Below are 22174 nucleotides of genomic sequence, written 5' to 3'. Positions count from 1 at the left end.
TCCCCTCTGCTAGGGGGTCAGTTTTCTGCCAAGACTGCCACGTCAGCAGAACAAAAGCAAGTTTCATGTTAGCACAAAGCCAGGGGGAGGGGAGAATGGCCCCGTGCAATTTTCCATCAGAAAGAGCTGGGGACGCCAACTTGGCAGAGGATGCAGCTTGAAAAATAAGAAGTACAGTTTGGCCTTCCTGCACCGTGGAAAACAAAAGCCTGCTCGTTCCCACCAGAGGCTGTTCTCCGCTCTGAGCACCCTTTCCGTTCCAGGAGGGCTGGGTGCAGGCACCCCGACCTCCTTCCCCAGGACGCACAGGGAAACACTTGACAGCAGACACAGACAAGGGGCTGCTGTCCCATGGGCATTCATTCCGCTTGGAGGCCCCAGCCAAGGGGGTGCTGGACCCTCAGTTCTGTCCCACCGCCCGGGGTCTGAGCAGTAACGCTGGCTCTGCTGTGGATCAGTGATGAATTGGGCTGGCAGGGGCAGGGCTTAAGAACTCAGGTTGCAGACTCACAGATGTCGAGAACAGACTTGTGGTTGCTGAGGGCGCAGGGCAGAGGGGGGAGGGACTGGGAGTTTGGGGTTAGTAGGTGCAAACTGTTGCATCTGGAGTGGATAAGCCATGAGGTCCTGCTGAATAGCACAGGGAACTGTATCCAGTCGCTTGTGATAGAACGTGATGGAAGATAATATGGAAGATAACATGAGAATATATATATACATATATATATATTCTTTTTTGACCCAGCCGTATATATGGGTCACTTTGCTGTACAGAAGACTTGGATGGAACTTACCCATCAACTAAATAAACAACTTTTTTAAAAAAGAAACCCGGTTGGGAGTGGAGGAAAGGACAGGTGCTCTTCCTTGTAAAGTGCCAGGCAGTATCGTGTAACTTCTTTTTTAAAAAAATAAATAATTACCTTTTTATAAGCACCTAGAGAGGGCCAAGTCTTATGCTGGTTCAACACAGAGATCAGGACCAAGAGACCGGTGCTGCTCTTCCATTTTGCAGATGAGGAGACTGAGGTTCTGACAGGTAAATGCCTTTCCCAAGGCACCACAGGAAGGAAGAGACCTCCCCCCCAAGGCCCTGGCCCAGGGCCTTGCTGACCACAGAGCCTGTGGCCTCCCCCGAGCATGCTACTTCTGCCACGGGGCTTCCTGTCCCGCTCGCTGGCAGGGCACCTGACATGTGCCCAGAGACGCCTGTCCCACTGAGGCTGCACAGGAAGAGTGACATTGTCGGGTCGCACCGCCGGGAGACAGTGAAGGCGCCTGAGCCCTCTGCCCTCTCCCGGCTCCTGCAGGCTGGGCCTCAGGTGAATTCTCTTGCGCTGTAGTAGCTCTGAGATGATCCTGCGCTGGTCGTGTGGGCCCCAGCCGGCACCGTGCCCGGGGCAAATCATCATTTGAGTCGGGTCACAGCTTCTCGGTAAGGGGCCTGTACACCCCACTCTCCACCCTTCCTCTGATTTATGGAAGGGGAAATGATACCAAACTGGGGCCAAACTGTTTTTGGTAGGGACCCCTCTCACATTTTGAGAAATAGCTTAGCGGGCAGGAAGCCTTTGCTGGGCACAATTTCTCTTTGCAGGCAGGCATCTCTTGTTTTTCCTGAAGGCTCTGACTCTCTTAGGGAGTCTGCCCTACAAATGGTCCCACCCGTGACGGCGGTAACTTGATTACCACAGGGACTGGGGCTGGGCCGGGGATGGGAAGGCTACCGGCTTTCTCGGAATTTGGGGCCAGGGGTGCTCAACCTCCTGCAGGGCAAGCGGCCACTCCCATCCCTGGAAGGACTGCCCCACCCAGAGAGTCATCAGCAGGGGCTCTCCCTGCTGAGAAACACGTGCCAGGAGGGCAGCCACCCTCCCCAGTGCCTGGGCACAGAGGGCTCCCGCCCAGACAGGGCCTGGGAGTGAGGGAGGGAATAAGATCATCGGCTCTGGGGGTCCAGGTTGTAAACCCCTTCCCATTCCACTGCGCGATTTGTTTTTTTCATTCGAAGTGATGTCGACATTTTCCGATTCCAGAAGCCATCAATGTTTACGGTAGGAACTTTGGGGAAAGTTTAAAGAACACAACAAAAAGGCTTTGTCTTTTCCCCTCAGAAACAAGTACTTTGATCCCTCTGATGCATTCTTCTAGATTTTTGTTTTCTCTTCTGCGAGTCCCCTGGTGGCTTAGAGGGTTAAGGATCTAGTGTTGTCACTGCTGTGGCACAGGTTCGATCCCTGGCCCAGGGAACTTCCACATGCTGCAGGTGCCGGGGAAAAAATGTTAGATTTTTTTTTTTCTCTACTAACAAGCATGATGTATCAGAAACTTGACTGACTCAAACAGAATTAAACCCATCATTACAAAGGAAGAGGAGCCTTTGTTGTTAAGGAACACGAGGAGTGTGTGTTTGATCTAGCTCACTGTGGGTTTTTTTTCTTTATATGTGGAAATGGGAATAAAAGAAAAAAAAGGCTTACTAATAGGTTGACCCTATCTGCCTAATTCCTGACTGTGCCCTCTTGCCCAAGAACAAATTGTCTGGAGTTCCCGTCAATGGCTCAGTGGAAGGAAATCTGTCTAGCTTCCATGAGGTTGCTGGTTCGATCTCTGGCCTCGCTCAGTGGGTTAAGGATCCGGCATTGCCTTGAGCTGTGGTGTAGGTTGCAGATGCAGCTTAGATCTGGCATTGCTGTGGCTGTGGTGTAGGCTGGCAACTACAGCTCCGATTCCACCCGTAGCCTGGGAACCTCTGTATGCCGTGGGTGTGGCCCTAAACACACACACACACACACACACACACACACACACACACACACCAAAAAAAGAACCAGTTGTCCAGTTATTTAAAATGTGACATTAACCATGTATCTTTTCAGGTGCACATCTCCCGGACCCCCTTGCGCTGCGATTCTTTAAACGTTAATAGGTTGTTTCCTATCATCACTTTCAACTCTGTCATGTGATGAAAATTCTTCAGGTGCTTTTCTTACCATCTCGTCCCTGCTCACCCAAGCTTGACCTGTGGAGACGGCAGTCTCACCAGAACTAGCCCAGATCAGTGGTTAACCTCCCCTCGCCCTGCCCAGCTCATCACCCAGACGCTTCTCCATGACCTGCCCCCTTGGACCAGAAGTGGGTGAGGCTCTTTGTAGCCTCCGTGCTCTGCTCTCTGGAGAGCGTGGTGTCCCCGTGCCTTCCTTGTTGACCCCTCGAGACCTCCTGGTCGCTCTGCCCGAGCATGGCAGGGGGCTTGTCTCCATCGCCCACCTCTCTGGAGGCTGGATGTCTTCTTTCTGCTTTTGCCTGCCCCCTGCTTGTGTGACAGATCCTTGATCCTCAGCGTATATATACGCTTTGTTGTTGTTTTAATGTTAAAGATAACAAATCTCATTAATTTATTTTATTTGTTTATTTATTTTTGGTCTTTTGTCTTTTTAGGGCCACACCCACAGCACATGGAAGTCCCCAGGCTAGGGGTCTAATAGGAGTTAACAGTTGCCGGTCTACACCACAGCCACAGCAACACCAGATCTGAGCCACGTCTACAACCTACACCACAGATGATGGCAACGCCGGATCCTTAACCCACTGAGCAGGGCCATGGATCAAACCCGTGTCCTCATGGATACTAGTCAGGTTTGTTAACCACTGAGCCACAGTGGGAACTCCATGGGTTTTTTTAATTAAAAAAAATTTTTTTACATGTGTTAAATGATTTTATTTTATTTTTATTTTTTACAATGATTTTTTATTTTTTCCATTATAGCTGGTTTACCATGTTCTGTCAATTTTCTACTATCCAGCAAGGTGGCCCAGTCACACATACATATATATCTACATTCTTTTTCTCCCATTATCCTCCATCATGTTCCATCGTAAGTGACTAGATGTAGTGACCAGTGCTAAACAACAGCCTTTTTTTTTTTTAATTTTATACGCTTCACCACCATCTCCCCATGAAGGGATCTCCTTTAAGGCTCTTGGGAACCCACCCATTTGCTTGAAACAAACCTCCTCCATACCTTTTGGCATCTTGGATATTTCCCGAGACTCTCAGTGGCATCCTTTCTATATATGTCCCTGCCTATGGCGCATAGCCTCTGCCCAGATGGCACACTGGAGGTTCTGGTACTAATACACCCCCGGGGTCAGATGTCACCAAGCAAGTAACAGTGCTGTCTGTTAGTAGGCAGTTAGTATGAAGACCCTCCGTCAGCATTCGGTGAGGTGGGGACACTTGGAGCCCTCCGTTACAAACACTGACCGGGGAAGGAATTGGAGTGGAATCCACCTTTGTACATTGATCAAGCACAAGTGCCACGTGGTGGGGGCACACACTTGACGAAAGCCCAGTCCCTATTTGGGCAGAGCCCCGTGAGCAGTGGAAAGGAAGAAGATGTAAATTGACAATGGGATGTTTGTGCATGAGAAAGAGATAGGAACTCTTTGTTTGTTTGTTTTGTTTTTAGGGCTGCACTCTCAGCATATGGAGGTTTCCAGGCTACGGGTCGATTTGGAGCTCTATCTGCTGGTCTACACCACAACCACAGCCACGGCAACGTGGAATCTGAGCCGCATCTACAACCTACACCACAGCTCACAGCAATGCCGGATCCCCAACCCAATGAGCAAGGCCAGGGATCAAACACGTGTCCTCACGGTTACCACTTGCGTTCATTACTGCTGAGCCACCACAGGAGCTCCGAAAGAGACAGGAACTCTTAACCCGTTTGAAGGGGATAAGAGTCTCTCAGCAGGGATAGTGGGTGAGGCGGGATAGGGCAGGTGTTCTAGGCGAAGGGAAAGGCACGGAATTATGAGAGAACATGGAGTATTGGGGGAACATGAGACGAGTGCAGGGGCGTCCCCGCTCTGGTGTAGTGGATTAAGCAGCTCCAGTCACTGCAGAGGCTTGGGTTCGATCCCTTGCCTGGCACAGTGGGTTAAGTGTTGCAGCAGCTGCAACACAGGTCACAGCTGTGGCTCGGATTCAGTCCCTGGACTGGGAACTTCCACATGCCTTGGGTGCAACCATAAAAAAAAAAAAGAAAGAAAAAAACAAGATGAGCACGAAAGGTGTGCAAAGAAAGGAGACTGCTGGGGGGGGGGGGCACATCTGAGTGTCCACTGAACCACTGCCCAATCTGAGGGTCGTAGGGTTGCACAGGGGACCTCAGATCATCAGGCCTTCCTTCTCTGGTTTGATTCCGGCCTCCCTTATCACGTCAAAGCGAGTCCCACTCCCTGAAGCTTTTGCACTGCAGCTGTGAGCAGGGCTTTAGAGGACCGAGCGTGGGGCAGTCCAGGTGCTGTGGACCTCCAGCAGCAGGTACTGATGGCAGCCAGGAGTTTAGGTACCACTCAGGCCAGCCAAAGGCCACCACATCCTCGTCCTCCCAGATTGCTGAGAGTTGTCACCACTCCCTTACTACGCCGTATTCATTCTTGTTTTCTGCAGGCAAAATTCTCTTCCGACGGAGCCACATCCGGGACGTGGCTGTCAAACGCCTGATACCGATTGATGAATACTGTAAGGTAAGTTTGAGGAATGCCAGCACTTCCCTGTGTCTCATGTCTTCCCCTTGGGTTTTTTCTTTTCTTTTTCTTTTCTGACTAAAGGATGCCCATTGTGAAAGATCTATACAAGTGAAAAAAATGTAAAGAAATTAGAAAAACCAATCACCGATGATTTCTCAACTCAGAGACAACATTTATAAAGATTTTGCCGTATTTCCTTCCTCTCTTTTCTCTCTGCCTGCATTTCTTTATGGTGTTGAGACCATCCCATATGTGTTATTTTGTCATTCTTTCTCTTTTCTTTCATGTTGTAATTTAAGAATTTCCCCCATGCAATTAAAAATCTCCTTGAGCCTATTTTTCATGGCTGCATAGTGTTCCATTGTGCGTGCAGGTTCTAGAAGTTACCTCTGTTGTTGAACAGGGCATCTGGCTTCCAATCCCTCTGGAGCCTGTCTGCCTTTTGGTTATATTTCATTTGATGTGAGTCTGTGATCAGGAAAGAAGCATATTTTTCTTTTGTTTAGCTTCCTTTACCTTTAGTATTTATTTCTCTAACTTAAAATCATTAGCAGATTACTCAGCCATAAAAAAAAGAATGAAATAATACCATTAGTAGCAACATGGATGGGCCTAGAGATTATTATGCCAAATGAAATGAGTCAGACAAAGATATACATCATATGATATCACTTATATGCTAAATCTAAAATATGATACAAATGAACTTATTTACAAAACATAAACAGATTCACAGACGTAGAAGACAACTTTACAGTTTCCAAAGGGGAAAGTGGAGAAGAGGGGTAAATTAGGAGTTCGGTATTAACAGGTACAAACTACTAAATATAAAATAGATAAACAGGGACCTACTGTCTAGCACAGGGCACTATATTCAATATCTTGTAACAAACCATAATGGGAAAGGATGTGGAAAAGAATGTATAAGAATATATTAAAAACGGAATCACTTTGCTATACATCAGAAACTAACACAACATTTGTAAACCACCTATATTTCAATTTTTAAAAGTTTTTTTTTTTTTTAATTTTTTTGCCTTTTTGCCATTTCTTGGGCCGCTGCCATGGCATATGAAGGTTCCCAGGCTAGGGGTCTAATCGGAGCTGTAGCCACCGGCCTACGCCAGAGCCACAACAACGTGGGCTCTGAGCCACGTCTGCAACCTACACTACAGCTCATGGCAATGCTGGATCCTTAACCCACTGAGCAAGACCAGGAATCGAACCTGCAACCTCATGGTTCCTAGTCGGATTTGTTAACCACTGAGGTTCGACAGGAACTCCTAAAAAGTTTTTAAATAAAAGTAAAAACTAGCTAAATTATTTTAAAAAAAGAATCACTAGTACTCTGATCGGAGAAGGGTTAGAACAACAAAAACTGCCTTAAAACAGAGCAGTGAATGCTCTCTCCCCCTAAGATCAGGAACGAAGCAAGGGTATCTGCTCTCTCCACTTCTCATCTACATTTTACTAGAGAGTCTAGCTGGTGGACACAAACGAGAGAAAGAAATAAAAGGCATACAGATCAGAAAGGAAGACGTGAAACTGCCTTGACTCACAGATGGCATGATTCTAGTGTAGAAAATCATGAGGAACCCACAAAAAATTCTGCTAAAACTAATAAATGAGCTCCACAAGATAACGAAGTACGAGGCAAATATGCAGAAATCAATTTTTTCTATATACTAATAGCGAACAACCCAAAAGTGGAATTAAGAAAATAATTCCACTCATAATAGCATCAAAAAGAATAAAATAATTAGGAATAAATTCAGTAAAAGAAGTGTAAGATTTGTACACTGAAACTATAAAATACTGTTGAGAGAACTTAAAGAAGCTTCAAATTAATGGAGAGACATTTCATACTCCTGGATTCGAAGACTCAATAGTGTTAAAGTGGCAGTTCTCCCCCAGCTGATCTACTGAGTCAATCCAGTCTCTGACAAAATCTGGGTAGGCTTTTTTGTAGAAATTAACAAGCTGACCCCTAAAGTGTATAGGGAAGTGCCGAGGACTCAGAATAGCTGAAACAATTTTGATAAAGAAGAACAAGGAGTTCCCGTCATGGCTCAGCAGAAACGAATCTGACTAGCATCCCTAAGGACGCAGGTTTGATCCCTGGCCTTGCTCAGTGGGTTAAGGATCTGGCATTGCTGTGGCTATGGGGTACGCCAGCAGCTACAGCTCCAGTTCATCCTCTAGCCCAGGACCCTCCATATACCACAGGTACAATCCTAAAAGGACCCCCCCCCCCCAAAAAAAAAGAAAGAAAGAAAAGGAGTACCCGTCGTGGCACAGTGGTTAATGAATCCGACTAGGAACCATGAGGTTGCGGGTTTGATCCCTGGCCTTGCTCAGTGGGTTAAAGATCTGGCGTTGCGGTGAGCTGTGGTGTAGGTCGCAGACACGGCTCAGATCCCGAGTTGCTGTGGCTGTGGCGTAGGCCGGCGGCTACAGCTCCTATTAGACCCCTAGCCTGGGAACCTCCATATGCCGTGGGAAGCAGCCCTAGGAAAGGCAAAAAAAGACAGAAAAGAAAGAAAGAAAAGACAACATCTGTCCAAAGACTTAGACGCGGTTGTTCATAGCAGCATTAATTCATAATAGCCCCAAATTGGAAGCATTCCATATATCCATCATCTGATAACTAGGTAAAGAAAATGTAGAATAGGCGTTCAATGGAATATTATCCAACAGTAAAATAAACAGAGTGAAATACTGATCAGAGCGGCACCATGAATGAACCTCAGAAACATGATGCCACGTGAAAGTAGCCAGATGCCAGAGATTGCATATTGCATGATTCCATTTACATGAAATGTGCAGAAAGGCACATTTTGAGAAACAGAAAGCAGATCGGTGGTTTCCTGGGCCTTGGGGCAGTGGATGTGGAGATTGATTGCAAGGGAGGTTGGAGAAAATTCTTGAGGGGATGGAAAATTCTAAAACGAGATGGTGGTGATGGTTGCCCAACTCTGTAATTTGCATTTGAATCATTGCATTGTGTACGAAGAACGGGTGAACTTTTACAGTAGGTAAATGATAGGGGGCAGTGCGGCGGGACGCCCCCTCTCTTGGCAGGAGACGTTATGAAGGGGAGAACACCGCTCCTGATCATTTTTACGGGGAATGACCTCATTTCATCCTTTCAGCAACCTTGAGAAGTAGGTTTTATTTTTTCCATTGTTGATGGAATGGAGACCCAATAAAACTACAGTATTAATTGGAGGGTTTGAGAGTTGAGCCTTTTATAATTTCAGCATTCGCATACCATTCACAGCCTCTAAGAAAGTACAAAAAGGGATCCTTCGGAAGGGGTAGGACCAGGAGTTCCTGTTGAGTGCAATGGGTTCGGAACCCAACTAGTATCCATGATGATACGGGTTCGATCCCTGGCCTCGATCGGTGGGTTAAGCATCTGGCGATGCAGTGAGCTGTGGTGTAGGTCACAGACATGGCTCAGATCCCGTGTTGCTGCTACAGCTCTGATTTGACCCCTAGCCTGGGAACATCCATATGCCACAGGTGCAGCCCTAAAAAAAGGGGGGGGGGGTAGGACCAGTCACTCGGCACAAAGGCACTACTGCTGCCTCCCAGCTCTCAGGAAAGTTGACCTCTTCTGCTCTTTGTCATTTTCCAGACTTCTAGGGCCTACAATTCCCTTGTCCGGGCCTTGCTGGCAAGAACTTTGAACCCCTCAGGGTCACCTTGGCCAGCTAGTAAGTTCTAGCTGGTTCCTTTCCAGAAGCTGTTGTCTCAGCCCAAGTTGTGCTCTCTTGCTCTGCCCTGGACCACCCAACTTCTCTCCTGTCACATCTTGCTCTCACCCGGGGCTTCACAAACCCCTGGACATTCGATTTGGAAAAGGAAATATAAACCCCCGAAGGGATAAGGGACAGCAACAGCTGCCTGCATCTGGCTAGGCTTGGAATAGTCCAGAGATCATGAACTGACCTGAATTAACCACAGGGAAGAAAACTGCTTCTGTTAAATGAGCCTCATGGAAGTTACTGCCCCTGCTCTTAATGCCTCCTAAGACGCAGAACAGATATCTGGGGGTTTGGCTTGGCCACATTCCCTGGGCTTGGCTTCAAGGGAACTGTCTTCCTGGAAGGAGATAAAACCATCCCTTTTGTCACAAGGTCCGCAAAGTCTTTTAGAAACTTCATAGGCTTTCACATAACATTTGGTCTCCGTCGTTGACATTGGTGTGAGCTGACTTAAGCCAGTTTGATCTATCATGTTAGCCTTGTTTTGATAGGATTTGGTAGTTTCCTGTAGGTAAAGATACAAGAGTGTTGTAGACGTCCCCCAGACTAGCTACCAACTAGGAAGAAGCGTTTTGCTCTACCAGATCTATTAGAAAATAGATTAACTATTTTTCTAATAATAATAGTTAATAGATTAACTATTTTAATAATTAATAATTATTATTATTATAATATAATAATGCTAATATTAATAATTAATAATTTTAATAATAGTTAATAGATTATTTTAATAATAGTTAATAGATTAACTATTTTAATAATAATAATAGTTAATAGATTAACTATTTTCTAATAGATCTGGTAGAGCAAAAGTTATATATAAATGTAATTAACAGAGTTTGGTGTTGGCACAAAGATGGCCAAACCATTGGAACAAAATAGAGAACCTGGAAACAGGCCCATGTGCATTTGGACACTTTGATACTGGCGAAAGCAACTTTGCAGATCATTGAAGAGAGGTGGGATTGGGGGAGGGGGCACGCCCAAGGACGTACAGAAGTTCTCAGGGCAAGGATCAGACCCAAGCCGCAGCAGTGACAATGCTGAGTCCTTAACTGCCAGGCCACCAGGGAACTCTGAAAGGTAGGATTTTTGAGAGGAGAAACCAATGGATATCCCTGGAAAAAACAAATAAGAATTGATAGCGACCCCGGCCTCATACCACACGTGTAATCATTTCCAAGGACATTAAAGACCTAAATGGAAGAGGCCATTAGGAAAGGGTTTAGAAGTTAAAAATGGGGGCATTCCCGTCGTGGCTCAGTGGTTAATGAATCCGACTAGGAACCATGAGGTTGCGGGTTTGATCCCTGGCCTCACTCGGTGGGTTAAAGATCTGGTGTTGCCGTGAGCTGTGGTGTAGGTCACAGATGTGGCTCAGATCTGGGGTTGCTGTGGCTCTGGTGTAGGCTGGCAGCTATAGCTCCGATTCGACCCCTAGCCTGGGAACCTCCATATGCCGCGGGAGAGGCCCTAGAAATGGCAAAAAAAAAAAAAAAAAGGAAGTTAAACATGGGAAAATGTCTTCATCATCGCAGCTATAGAGGGACTTCTAAAGACACAAAAAGTACCAAGCATAGAAAGATTGATTTATTTGGCTACATTAAATTTAAGAACGTCTGTTCATCAAAAGACACAATGAAAACAACACCCAGGCAAATCCTACCACACATACAAGCATTTGCTATGAAGCAGCTCCCTAAATAGTGGCTCAAGTTGTTCTGTAAACTCACTGAAATACCAGCTGTCTTGTCTGACACTCCTTTGCAGGAAAGTTTCCTCAGTACAGATGCAGTGAGATCCTAAGTGGCAGGATCCGCCAACCCTAACCATGGACTGTCAGTAAATCTTCAGGAAGAGACAGAACACGGAGGTTCTAGAATCCTGCGCCCAGGGCATCCTTTAAAAGGATGTGTGATGCTGGGCTGACCATGTTCTATTTATGCAAGGGCCATCTCACCTTCTACTGGTGAAGGAAATTAATTCTAACTGTTCTGCTGGTATATGGAAGCTCTGGTGCTGGCCAGAGGTAAAGACAGCAGAAGCCCTGAAGCAGTCTTTTCTGAGGCGTTGCTGCAGCTGGGGCAGGTCGCAGCTACAGCTCAAATTCGATCCCTGGGCCGGGGACTTCCACAGGCTGTGGGTGTGTGTGTGGGGGGAAATAAAAACAAAAACTGAGACTCCACCAAACTAAAAAGCGTCTGTACAGCAAAGGAAATCATCATGAGAGTGAAAAGGCAACCTACAAATGGGAGAAAATGTTTGCAAATTTTAATTTAATTAATCCCCCAAATATATAAGGAACTCATCCATCTCAATAGCAAAAGAGCTAATAACCCAGTCTTAAAATGGGCTAAAGGCTTAAATAGACATTTCTCCAGAGAAGATAGCCACATGACAAACAGGTGTATGAACAGTTAACGTCAATAATCATCAGGGAGGAGTTCCCTTTGTGGCTCAGCGGTAATGAACCCAACTAGGATCCATGAGGATGTGGGTTCGATCCCTGGCCTCACTCAGTGGGTTAAGGATCCGGCATTGCCATGAGCTGTGCTGTAGATCACAGATGCGGCTTGGATCCCTCGTTACTGTGGCTGTGGTGCAGGCCAATGACTGCAGCTCTGATTTGACCCCTAGCCTGGGAACCTCCGTATGCTGTATGCCGTGGGTGTGGCCCTAAAAAGCAAAATAAAAAAGAAAATTTCTTGCAGTTCCCATTGTGGCGCAGCAGAAACAAATCCAACTAGTATCCATGAGGATGTGGGTTCGATCCCTGGCCTCGCTCAGTGCGTTAAGGATCTGGTGTTGCCGTGAGCTGTGGTGTAGATCACAGACGCAGCTCAAATTCCACCTTGCTGTGGCTGTGGCGTAGGCTGGCAGCTGTAGCTCTGATTTGACCTCTAGCCTGGAAACTTCCCTGTGCCACACCTTCGGCTCTAAAAAGACAAAAAAATAAAATTTCTTCCATTTAAAAAAAAAATCAGGGAAATTAGATCAAAACGACAATGAGATTTCACCTCACACCTGTCAGGATGGCTGTTACCAAAAACAGCAACAGACTTCCCTGTGGCTTGGTTTGCAGCTGTGGTGTGGGTTCAATCCCTAGCCCCAGAACTTCCACATAATGTGGGCATGGCCGAAGGACGGAAGAAGACAAAACAAAAGAAAAGAAGGGAGGAAAAACCAACCAATAACAAGATAAGTTTCAGTGAGGATATAGAGAAATTGGGAACCTGGCACATTGTGGGTGGGAATGCAAAATGCCACCACCATGAAAAACAGCACGGAGAGTCCTCCAAAAATTAAAAATAGAACTAGCATATAGTCAATCCTATTTCTGGATATTTGTCCAAAGGAATTAAAGTCAGGATCTGCAAGAGATACGAAGACTGCCATGTTCATTGCAGCACTATTCACAATAAGCCAAGACGTAGAAACAGCCTAAATGTGGCCAATACACGAAATGGGAGACTATTCAGCCGTTAAAAAGAAGGAAATTCTGCAATTCGTGACAATGTGGACAAGCCTGAATTATGCTAAGCGAAATAAGCCAGTCACAGAAAAATCAAAAATGATAGGATTCCACTTACATGAGGTATCTGAAATCGTCAAATTCATAGAGTCAGAGAGTAAAAGGGTGGTTGCCAGGGGCTTGTGGGGAGGGGGAACATGAGGAGTTACTAAGCAGTGGGCATCAGGTTGCAGTCAAGCAAGATGAATCGGTTCTAGAGGCCAGCGATACCACAGCCAGCAGTACCATACTGCGCCTTCTTTCTAGCCGAGGCGTTGTTATTTAACTGAATCAGCTCGCTGACTCTAAAATCACCTCCGGAAGCAGCACACCGTTGTATTGATGTGGTCCAAAAAGCCAGAGGCTTAACTGAATGTTTATCAAGCAGCTAGTATGTGATGGAGACCTTACAGCCACTTCCTCACTTATTCTGTGGCACAACCCTCCGAGAAGGGTGATGGTTATTTCCATTTTACAGATGAGCAGACTGAGGCTCAGAGGAGAGGGGACGTGGCCAGAGCCAGGACCAGGAGCTGGATCTGTCTGACTTTTCCTCATTACCCTCAGCAAGCAGGACTTGCCCGCCTCCCCTCCGCTCTTGCCCCTGCATCAGCTGGTCACATCTGTCCAAAGGGCCAGCATCCCAGGCGGAACAGAACCAGAGTTTTCCTGGAACTATGATTCTTGGTCATTGCTGAGCGAACATAAGATGATTCTGGAGCATTTCAGAAGCAGAGCTATTGCTGTGCCCCAGGTCATGTTTTTGCTCTTAGCCTGTCCTTCCAAAATGAAAGGGGCAAGTAGCTAAGCACTGGGCACTGGCTTTTAGAAGTAACTTGGCTTTATGTGACGCTTTGGGGGTTTGGTTTGGCTTTTACCTCCTCGGAACTGCTCAAAACCCCATGAGAACGTGGCATTCTTGGGAGGTTTCCATGGGCCTCGTTGTCCCTCCTGCACTGGTCCATTCGGGGCCTCAGCCCCTTTCAGCAGAGACACCCTGGGGGGCCGCCTCTAGGTGGGGACCTCGCCATCCCAGGGCTTACCCATCTCTACCCAAACAGGGCCATGTCCGGGCCTCTCCCTCACTTCATTTATCCAGCAGATGCTCTGATCAGATCCTCCCAGACTGTCTGGGCATGTAAGGAAGAAACAGTGGATTTGGGCTGCAGGAGCTGGAGTCGGCTGGCTTGGGGCTCAGGTCCTTCCCCAGAACCTCCGTTTCTCCATCTCTAAAGTGGGCCCACGCTTTCAGGATTCTATGATGTGATGCAGACGAATGCATTTTAGGAGCCATCAAGTGCTGAGCCAACAGAAGGGAATGTTGGTTTTGCAGTCTGGGGGGAGCCACAAGATTTCTGCACACAAAGCAGCCAGGACACACCGCAGTCCAGCGTATAATCAGCTCCGTCATTATGTGGTTGCAACTGCAAGAGCTGCAGGATTTCAGAGGAGAGAGCGACCCACGGGGAGCCACAAGACAGCAGGAGAGTGAATACTCACTGCTCCAAACCAGAAAGAGGAAGGGGTCAGAAGTGGGAGGTGCGAGGAGTCTGCTCTCTCCCCCTTGGGCTCTCTGCCTCTGTGTCTTTTTCTTTTTTTTTCTGTACCCGCAGCACTTGGCAGTTCCCTGGACCATCTCTGCCTCTGGCCTGGAAAAGCCTGGTCCCTGGGGATTTGCTGCAGAGCAGACACTACTTCAAGGCTAATAAAAAAAAAAAAAAAATCAAGGCGCCATAAGTACCAGGTCCTTGAGGTCAGCATCCTTCATCTCAGGATAGAGAGTGGACAGCTACCAGAGAAGATGCCCTACTTAAACCATGTCCATCCAGCTTACTGAATTTCCCACTTTAGGTTTGGGGCAGATCATACCTCAGGAGGGGGGAAGCAGCTTAAAGTCAGAGCCTGACTCAAGGATCATGTCCCATTAGCACCCCCACGTGACTATCGAGGGGTGAATGCTTAAACAAAACGTGTTGTAAACATACACTGGAATATTATTCAGCCTTGAAAAGGAAGAGCATTCTGACACGTGCTATCACATGGATGAACCTGAGGACATTCTTCCAAGTGATATAAGCCAGTCACAAGAGGACAAATACTGTAGGATGGCACTGATACAAGGTACCTAGAATAGGCAAATTCATGCAGCAGAAAGTCGAATGGAAGTTGCCGGGGACTGGGGAGGGGGAACAGAGTAGTGCTGTTGGATAGGGACAGGGTGTCATCTTACAAGGGGAAGAGCTCTGAGGACGGATGGTGGGGATGGTTGCACAGGAGCAGGAATGTCCTCGGTTGCCACTGAGCTGTGCACTTAACACTGGTGACAATGATAACGGTGCTCTGTGTATTTTACCGCAATTAAAACGTTTTAAACATCAGAACAATAAATCATGTAGGGTCAAAGTACCTCCCCCTGAAAACCCTGTGGAAGGCACCACATTGGAGACCCCCATCCATCTCTCCATTAGGGGGTCACAGCCCAGGTGCAGGGCTGGAAAATCACTTTGGGTGGGGGTAGCCTTTAGAGGCTTCTTGTACCGAAAAGAAAAGGCACGTCTTTTCCGTCGCAGACTCACACTCAGTGTGGCAGGAAGGCATACGAGAGACAGCAGGGGACCGGGACCTGCAGAGAGAGCAGGGTCCCACCTCACCCCACAGCATGTCGGTGCTGCTTAAAATCGTGCATCTATGCTGGCCCTCTCCCTGCGCAGAAGTTTATACTAAAGTGTGTACATGGGAGTTCTCGTCGTGGCTCAGTGGTTAATGCATCCAACTAGGAACCATGAGGTTGTGGGTTCGATCCCTGGCCTTGCTCAGTGGGTTAAGGATCTGGCATTGCCGTGAGCTGTGGTGTAGGTTGCAGATGCGGCTCGGATCCCGCGTTGCTGTGGCTGTGGTGTAGGCCGGTAGCTACAGCTCCGATTAGACCCCTAGCCTGGGAACCTCCTTATGCCACGGGAGCGGCCCAAGAAATGGCAAAAAGACAAAAAAAAAATTAAATAAAAAAATAAGTGTGTGCATGAAATAACCCTATGACACTCCAATGAGTATCCTCAGAACCCGTGCCCGGAGTCTTATGTAAATATTTGTTAAATAAGCTGTTTATTCATTACAGAGCCATGTCTTAGTTTCAGATGCTTTCATGATGGGATGTCCTCTATATTTCTGTCCTTCAGTGCTAGGCATGCAGAAGACGTCTATTGAATCCTTGAGTGAATACCCGTTGGTAGATAAATGTATTAAATACCCAGGCCCACTTCGCGTCCCTCACCCCCACCTCCCTGTCCAGCCCGTCGGCAGGGACAGTTGAGGCTCCTTTGACGGATGAGCCAAGGGGGCAGATGAACGTGGACTTGGGCAGGGGGACGTCCCGGAGGTTTCAACCTCTAATACGGGAACGTCTAACCTCTTCCTAAATCATAAATAGTCCCTTCACTTGCAAACCTCAGATCCCTGAGTTCGGAACATGCAGTCAGGTTGGAAACAACCCAGATGTTTCCTGCAGGCCACTGGTTGGATAAAGCATGAGCTAGCTGTCCACAGACATCCAATAGGAGGGGTGTCACAGAAGAAAAAGACACGGGGAGTTCCCGTCGTGGCTCACCGGTTAACAAACCCGACTAGGATCCATGAGGATTCGGGTTCGATCCCTGGCCTCACTCAATGGGTTAAGGATCTTGCATGGCCGTGGCTGAGGTGTAGACCCAGCAGCTGTGGCTTCAATTCGACCCCTGGCCTGGGAATTTCCATGTGCCGTGGGTGCAGCCCTAAAAAGCGAAAAGAAAAAGAAAAATGACACAGCATGAAGTTCACAATTTTTAAAAAATTTTTGTTGAAGTAGAGTTGATTGACCATGTTGTATTAGTTTCCGGTATATAGCAAAGTGGTTCAGTTATATATTTGTGTGGGTGTGTGTGTGTGTACATACATATATAATGGGTGTGTATATGAACCCATATATGTGTATACTTTTTCAGCTCATTTTCCGTTCTGGTTTATTACAAAATATTAAATATCGTTCCGTATGCTATACAGTAGGACCTTGTTCACAATTTGTTGTTTTGTCTAAATGTGTGCATGTTATTTGTCCAGATATGCTTGTAATACATATATGTGTGTGTGTGTACACAGACCGTGTGTGTGTGGTCCCCAAACCAGCAGTGGCAACATCACCAGGGAACTTGGCTAGAAACGCACACTCTCAGTCCCCACGCCAGACCTACTGAATCCAAAATTCTAGGGGTGGGGCCCAGTCCCCCAGGTGACAGGGATGCCTGCCCGGGTTTGAGGAAGGCCCCTGGGCCATCCTGGCACCCCGCCCCTTCCTTTGGGCTCATCCACGTGTCTCTTCCACAGGCTCTGATCCAGCTGCCCCCCTACATATCTCAGTGTGATGAGGTGCTGCAGTTCTTTGAGACAAGACCTGAGGACCTGAATCCCCCCAAAGAGTAAGTTGGTCTGTGGATGTCCCCAACGCCCACTCTCACAGCCCCGCTCCCGCCAGGAGGCAATGGAGGAAAGCTTAGTAAGAATTAAACCAGATTCCATCAATGGAGCCCTGGCTGGGCCTCATTCCATGCAGCCTTCCCAGGGACTGCAGGTAGCGAGGGGTGAGTTTTTACAGGTGAGGGAGCCAGCCGAGTGCACGCCTCAGTCCTCTAACGCCCCACGCTTACCCCGGTGCCTGGACGGGGAGACCGTGAGCCCTCGACACAGGGACTGTGTGCCTTGTCCTGGAAAGTGGGTGCGCCCAGGATGATCAGGGGCGTGAATGATCGAGTGACTGCGATCTGCTTGAAGTCCCATTGCCAGTGAGTGACAGGGCCGGGGGGTGATCCCAGCTGGTCTCCAAAGCTGTCCAGACCTCCACCTGTCCCCGTAGCAGACAGGTGCAGGTCAGCGCATGCCTCCAGCCGCCCAGTCACAGAATGTCAACACCCCCTAGCTGCCAGCCCTTCCACACCAAGAATTGATGGCACCAGCAGCCCTGCCAGCGTGAAACACTGATGTCAACGTGGTGCTTTTTTTAAAAGCCCTTTCTGGGGAAAAAACATCATATGTGTCTGCAAAAAAGAAGGAGTCTGTCTAACAGAGAAAGCAGAGTGGGGGAGGAGGACGGAGACCACAGGTGCTAGGGCCGTCCTGGGTCATAGGAGCGAGACCTGGCAGGGTCGGGTGTCCATTTGGGCCCTGTCAAGAAGGGCCGAGAAGGGCCAGCGAGGCTCTGTTATGGGAGAAACATGACCTGCTCCTCTTTGCACTGAGCTTAACTCACTGCCCCAAACAGCAATAATGACCCAGGCTGACATCAGTTAAACATTGATGGGCTAAACACATTACGTAGCTTGAGCTAGCAGGACTCATGTTCCTTTCTGGAAGTGAATCTGTTGATGTTACAAAGCTTACTTTTTAAATAGACCTGTAAGGAGAAAGCATCAAAGTTTTAACGTGTAAAATCAGGATGGATATGTATGTAGAATCAAGTTCAGCAGCCACAGGGAGTGAGCCAATCACCCAGGACTAATGGTTTAACTACCACACAGAAGATAAACTTAACTTTCTACAATCAGCGTATTATAATAAATACGGTTTCCTGTGACAGACACAGAGAAGGTGAATACGGCTTCTGAGAGCCAGCACTTGGGAGCATGGGGATGGCGTTCTGTAAAGGACCACAGTAAATCTTTTGAATCAGAGCATCACAAGGCAACGCGTTGCTGACACATGGACTTTTTTGGAAAGATACAGAATGAGTGTAAATCTGCTAATGGGCCTGCAGCCCATCCCGGCCAATATTTCTGTGCTTGCTGTCTTTAGCATCTGTGCCTGGTAAACATACCCCAGCTTTTCTCGACATAACAAGACATGGTGAAATATTCTCAAGGGACCTTTGTGTCCAGCCCTCCCAGGAGTTCTGGATAAAACTGCAAAATCAGGCTTGAAGCCCCTGGCTTCGATTCTCCTTTCTAGATGAGGCGAATCAAAGGATATGGAGCTTGCAGTGCTCAGTTTCCACTTCATTCTCTCCTAAAACTGCCAGGCAGGAGCTGTTATCTTCATTTTATGATAAGGAAGTTGAGGTTTCAAACAACGAGACTCACCCAAGGTCATACAGTTTGAAAGAGGTGAAGGTGAATTTCCAGTTTCCTCCAGGTCTGCCTAAGCCTTTTTGTTTTTGGTTTTGGTTTGTTTGTTTTTTTTTTTCTCTTTTTTTTTTGGCTTTTTAGGGCCACACCCACAGCATATGGAAGTTCCCAGGCTAGGGGTCGAATCAGAGCTGTAGCCGCTGGCCTACACCACAGCCATAGCAACTTAGGATCCAAGCCATGTCTGAAACCTACACCACAGCTCATGGCAACACCAGATCCGTAACCCACTGAGCAAGGCTAGGGATCAAACCTGCGTCCTCATGGATGCTTGTCGGATTCATTGACCACTGAGCCAGGACAGAAACTCCTGCCTGAGTCTTACAGAAGCTCGGTGCTGGCTCTGTGTGTGTGCCTCCCACACGAGGCATCACCAGGGTTAAAGGAATCTGGGTTTGCAGTCGGGTACATCCAGCTTCAAATTCCGCTTCTACCACACGTAGGCTTTTTAGCATTAGGACTCAGTTTCCCTCCTTGTGAAATGGGAATGACCATGTGCCTATGATTACAGTGACCGTGGAATGGCTGCCACGAGTAGAAATTCCAGGAACTTGCCAGATGCTCAGAAAGGCGGCTCATGGTATTTTTCCTCTCTGGACACCCAAGCTTAGCTGCTTTTATTCCAGGTATCCAGGTGATAGACCTTCTCAGGGATGGTGGCTTGGTACCTTTCAAGCCGAGTGGTTCTGGGCGCTCGACTTCTCATCCTTGCGCCTGTCCCCTCTCTTGGGGGTTGGGTCCGATGACACCTCCCCTGCAGCCTTGCTTGGGAACCCACTGCCAAGTTGTGGGGAGAATCACTTGGCGAGTGCTCCGCAAACCTGACTTGGTGGCCACAGAAGAAAGAACTCCAGCCCCGACCTGGGTGTGGGTTCCTTGGGCCGCAGGTTTAGAGACGCCTAGATTTTCCTTCTGCCTCATCTCAGCATCCCAGAGATCTTAACTTTGAAGGGGTCATGGGAGAATCCAATACAAGTTTTCTTCCTTTTCCCGAGAAAAATGCCCCAGTTCTAGGAGGCCCTCACTTGTGCCAAATCCCATTCATGGACTTGAGGTTAAGAACTGCCGCCCAGGCGCCCCTCCCGAATGTGAGTGGTTGGATGTCTTTGGCCTCCTGCCTGATGAGGGCGAGTGAGTGGATCCCCAGCTTCCGAGCAGGCCTCAGCCCAGCTTACTGACAGGAATGGGAGAGAGCCAGGCCAGGGCAGCTGTGCTTGAAGCGTCTGGGCACCTTGGTGCAGGAAGGATGCTCTGGGAAAGTGGGGTGGAGCCAGCCCTCTAGGGAGCCAGAGTGTTGGGGAGGCTGCGCCGTAGCTTTGTCATGGTCTCTGGTGGCCACTGTAGGACCTTCCCCCCTTGCCGGCTTGTGCTTGTCAAAGCTTGTGCTTGTCGAAGAAACACAGAGGGAGTTCCCATCATGGCTCAGCAGTAGTAAACATGACTAGTATCCATGAGGATGCTGGTTCGATCCCTGGCCTCGCTCATTGAGTTAAGGATCTGTCATTGCTGTGAGCTATGGTGTAGGTTGCAGATGCTGCTTGGATCCCACGTTGCTGTGGCTGTGGCATAGGCTGATGGCTGCAGCTCCGATTCAATCCCTAGCCTGGGAACTTCCATGTGCCTCAGGTGTGGCCCTAAAAAGCCAAAAGAAAGAGAAAGAAAGAGAGAGAGAAAGAGAGGAGGGAGGGAGGGAGGGGAGGGAGGGGATGGGGAGGGAGGGAGGAAGGAAAGAAGAAGAAAGAAAGAAAGAAAGAAAGAAAGAAAGAAAGAAAGAAAGAAAGAAAGAAAGAAAGAAAGAAAGAAAGAAAGAAAGAAAGAAAGAAAGAAAAAGAAAAGAACAGAACAGGAAAGAGAAGGAAGGAAGGACACGGAACTGGGGGTTCTGGACCCAGCACTGTTCCCCGTCAGGAGTGCCAGCATTGGTCATCCGTTCAGGAAGTGGGGATCGAGGGCTTGCCAAGGGCTGGGCATGGGGGCCACAGAGATGATGTGGCAGATGCAGTCTGTGCCCACAGGGAGTTTACAGCCTGCTGGCCAGGCAGCCAGCTGGTCTGCCTGGGCAGAGCCATCCCCTCCCCTCCCTTTCGGCCTCCCTTATGTCAGCTGTAAATAAGACCGAGTCAGCTGCCCCACCCACACTGTGGGTTATTGGGAGACTGAAATGAAATAGTGGTGGGCAAATTAGGACATGACCAGCAGCTAGTTTTCTGGAGTTTGGGGCTGAAATCGTGATGTGCTGCCCTCCCCCCACCACCAGGTATTATGTCATCGTTACAGCTTAGACCTTTCCCACGTTTCCTGGAGTTAGAGTTTTGTTCTTAAACTTTTAAGGAGCGTCCATTTCCTGACTTCTTAAATGGGAATAGCAGTATAGTCATCCCTCATTCTCAGCAGGGGGATTGGTTCCAAGACCCCGCCCCCCCAACACCAAAATCCCCGGATGCTCAATTCCCTTACATAAAATGGCATAATGTTTGCTTGTAACCTGTGCCCATCTTCCCATATACTTTAAATTATCTCTAGATTATTTATAATACTTAGTACAATATACATGCTCTGCAAATAGTTGCCAGGGACACAGCAAATTTAAGTTTTGCTTTTTGGAATTTTGTGGAATTTTTTTTTTTTTTTTGAGGCATCTTCAGTCCGAGGTTGGTGGAATTCGTGGATAAAGGACCCACAGTCGTGGCGAGGCTTGGATCTATGACGTGTGTGAAGTGCTTAGCCATCGTAGGCACACCGTCTTCATACCTCAGCTACCAGGCCAAGGTGTTTGGGTTCTACAATCTCTTATGAGGCCGTAAGAGAGAAGCTCGTTGGTCTATTTGATTGTCATGGGTCACTGGGTACCACGTGGAGATGCTCCTTCTGACACAGGAAGACCAGAGGCTTTCCTTGCAGGCCTTCTAGATGGCTCTCCCTTCCCCCACGTCCCTGGGCAAAAGTCAGCACACACAGGGTCAACTCACTCAAACACATTCATTCCCAGCCATTTCCTGCAACTGCCACCCACACAGAAAGCCCAGAAAAACCAGCCCAGTTCCTGCCTTCAGGGGCTTTGAGGGCTGGTGGGCATTTCTTGAGCTAGAAAAGAGTCAAGTGGAAGCCGTTGCCTCCAGCTCTTGACTCAAGAGTTGGAAGGGGAAAATCTCTTTGCTTGTTTTTGCTGTTGGTTTTACTGGTTTTACTATGGATTTGTATAGGCT

At 48.0% G+C, this 22174-nt stretch overlaps 1 protein-coding gene across 2 annotated transcripts in view; it reads left to right on the top strand.

Annotated features, from left to right (window-relative positions):
* The window catches only part of SH3PXD2B (SH3 and PX domains 2B), a 122735-nt gene that overhangs the window by 54218 nt on the left and 46343 nt on the right, over nucleotides 1–22174 (top strand). For both annotated transcript variants that reach the window (XM_047788749.1, XM_047788831.1), the window contains exons 4-5: nucleotides 5462–5538; nucleotides 17179–17270. In XM_047788749.1, coding sequence (XP_047644705.1) covers nucleotides 5462–5538; nucleotides 17179–17270 — 169 coding nt within the window. The remainder of the gene's footprint in view (nucleotides 1–5461; nucleotides 5539–17178; nucleotides 17271–22174) is intronic.

Source organism: Phacochoerus africanus, chromosome 1 (assembly GCF_016906955.1).
Source record: "Phacochoerus africanus isolate WHEZ1 chromosome 1, ROS_Pafr_v1, whole genome shotgun sequence".
Lineage (NCBI taxonomy): Eukaryota > Metazoa > Chordata > Mammalia > Artiodactyla > Suidae > Phacochoerus > Phacochoerus africanus.
This window is presented reverse-complemented; position numbering and strand designations above follow the sequence as displayed.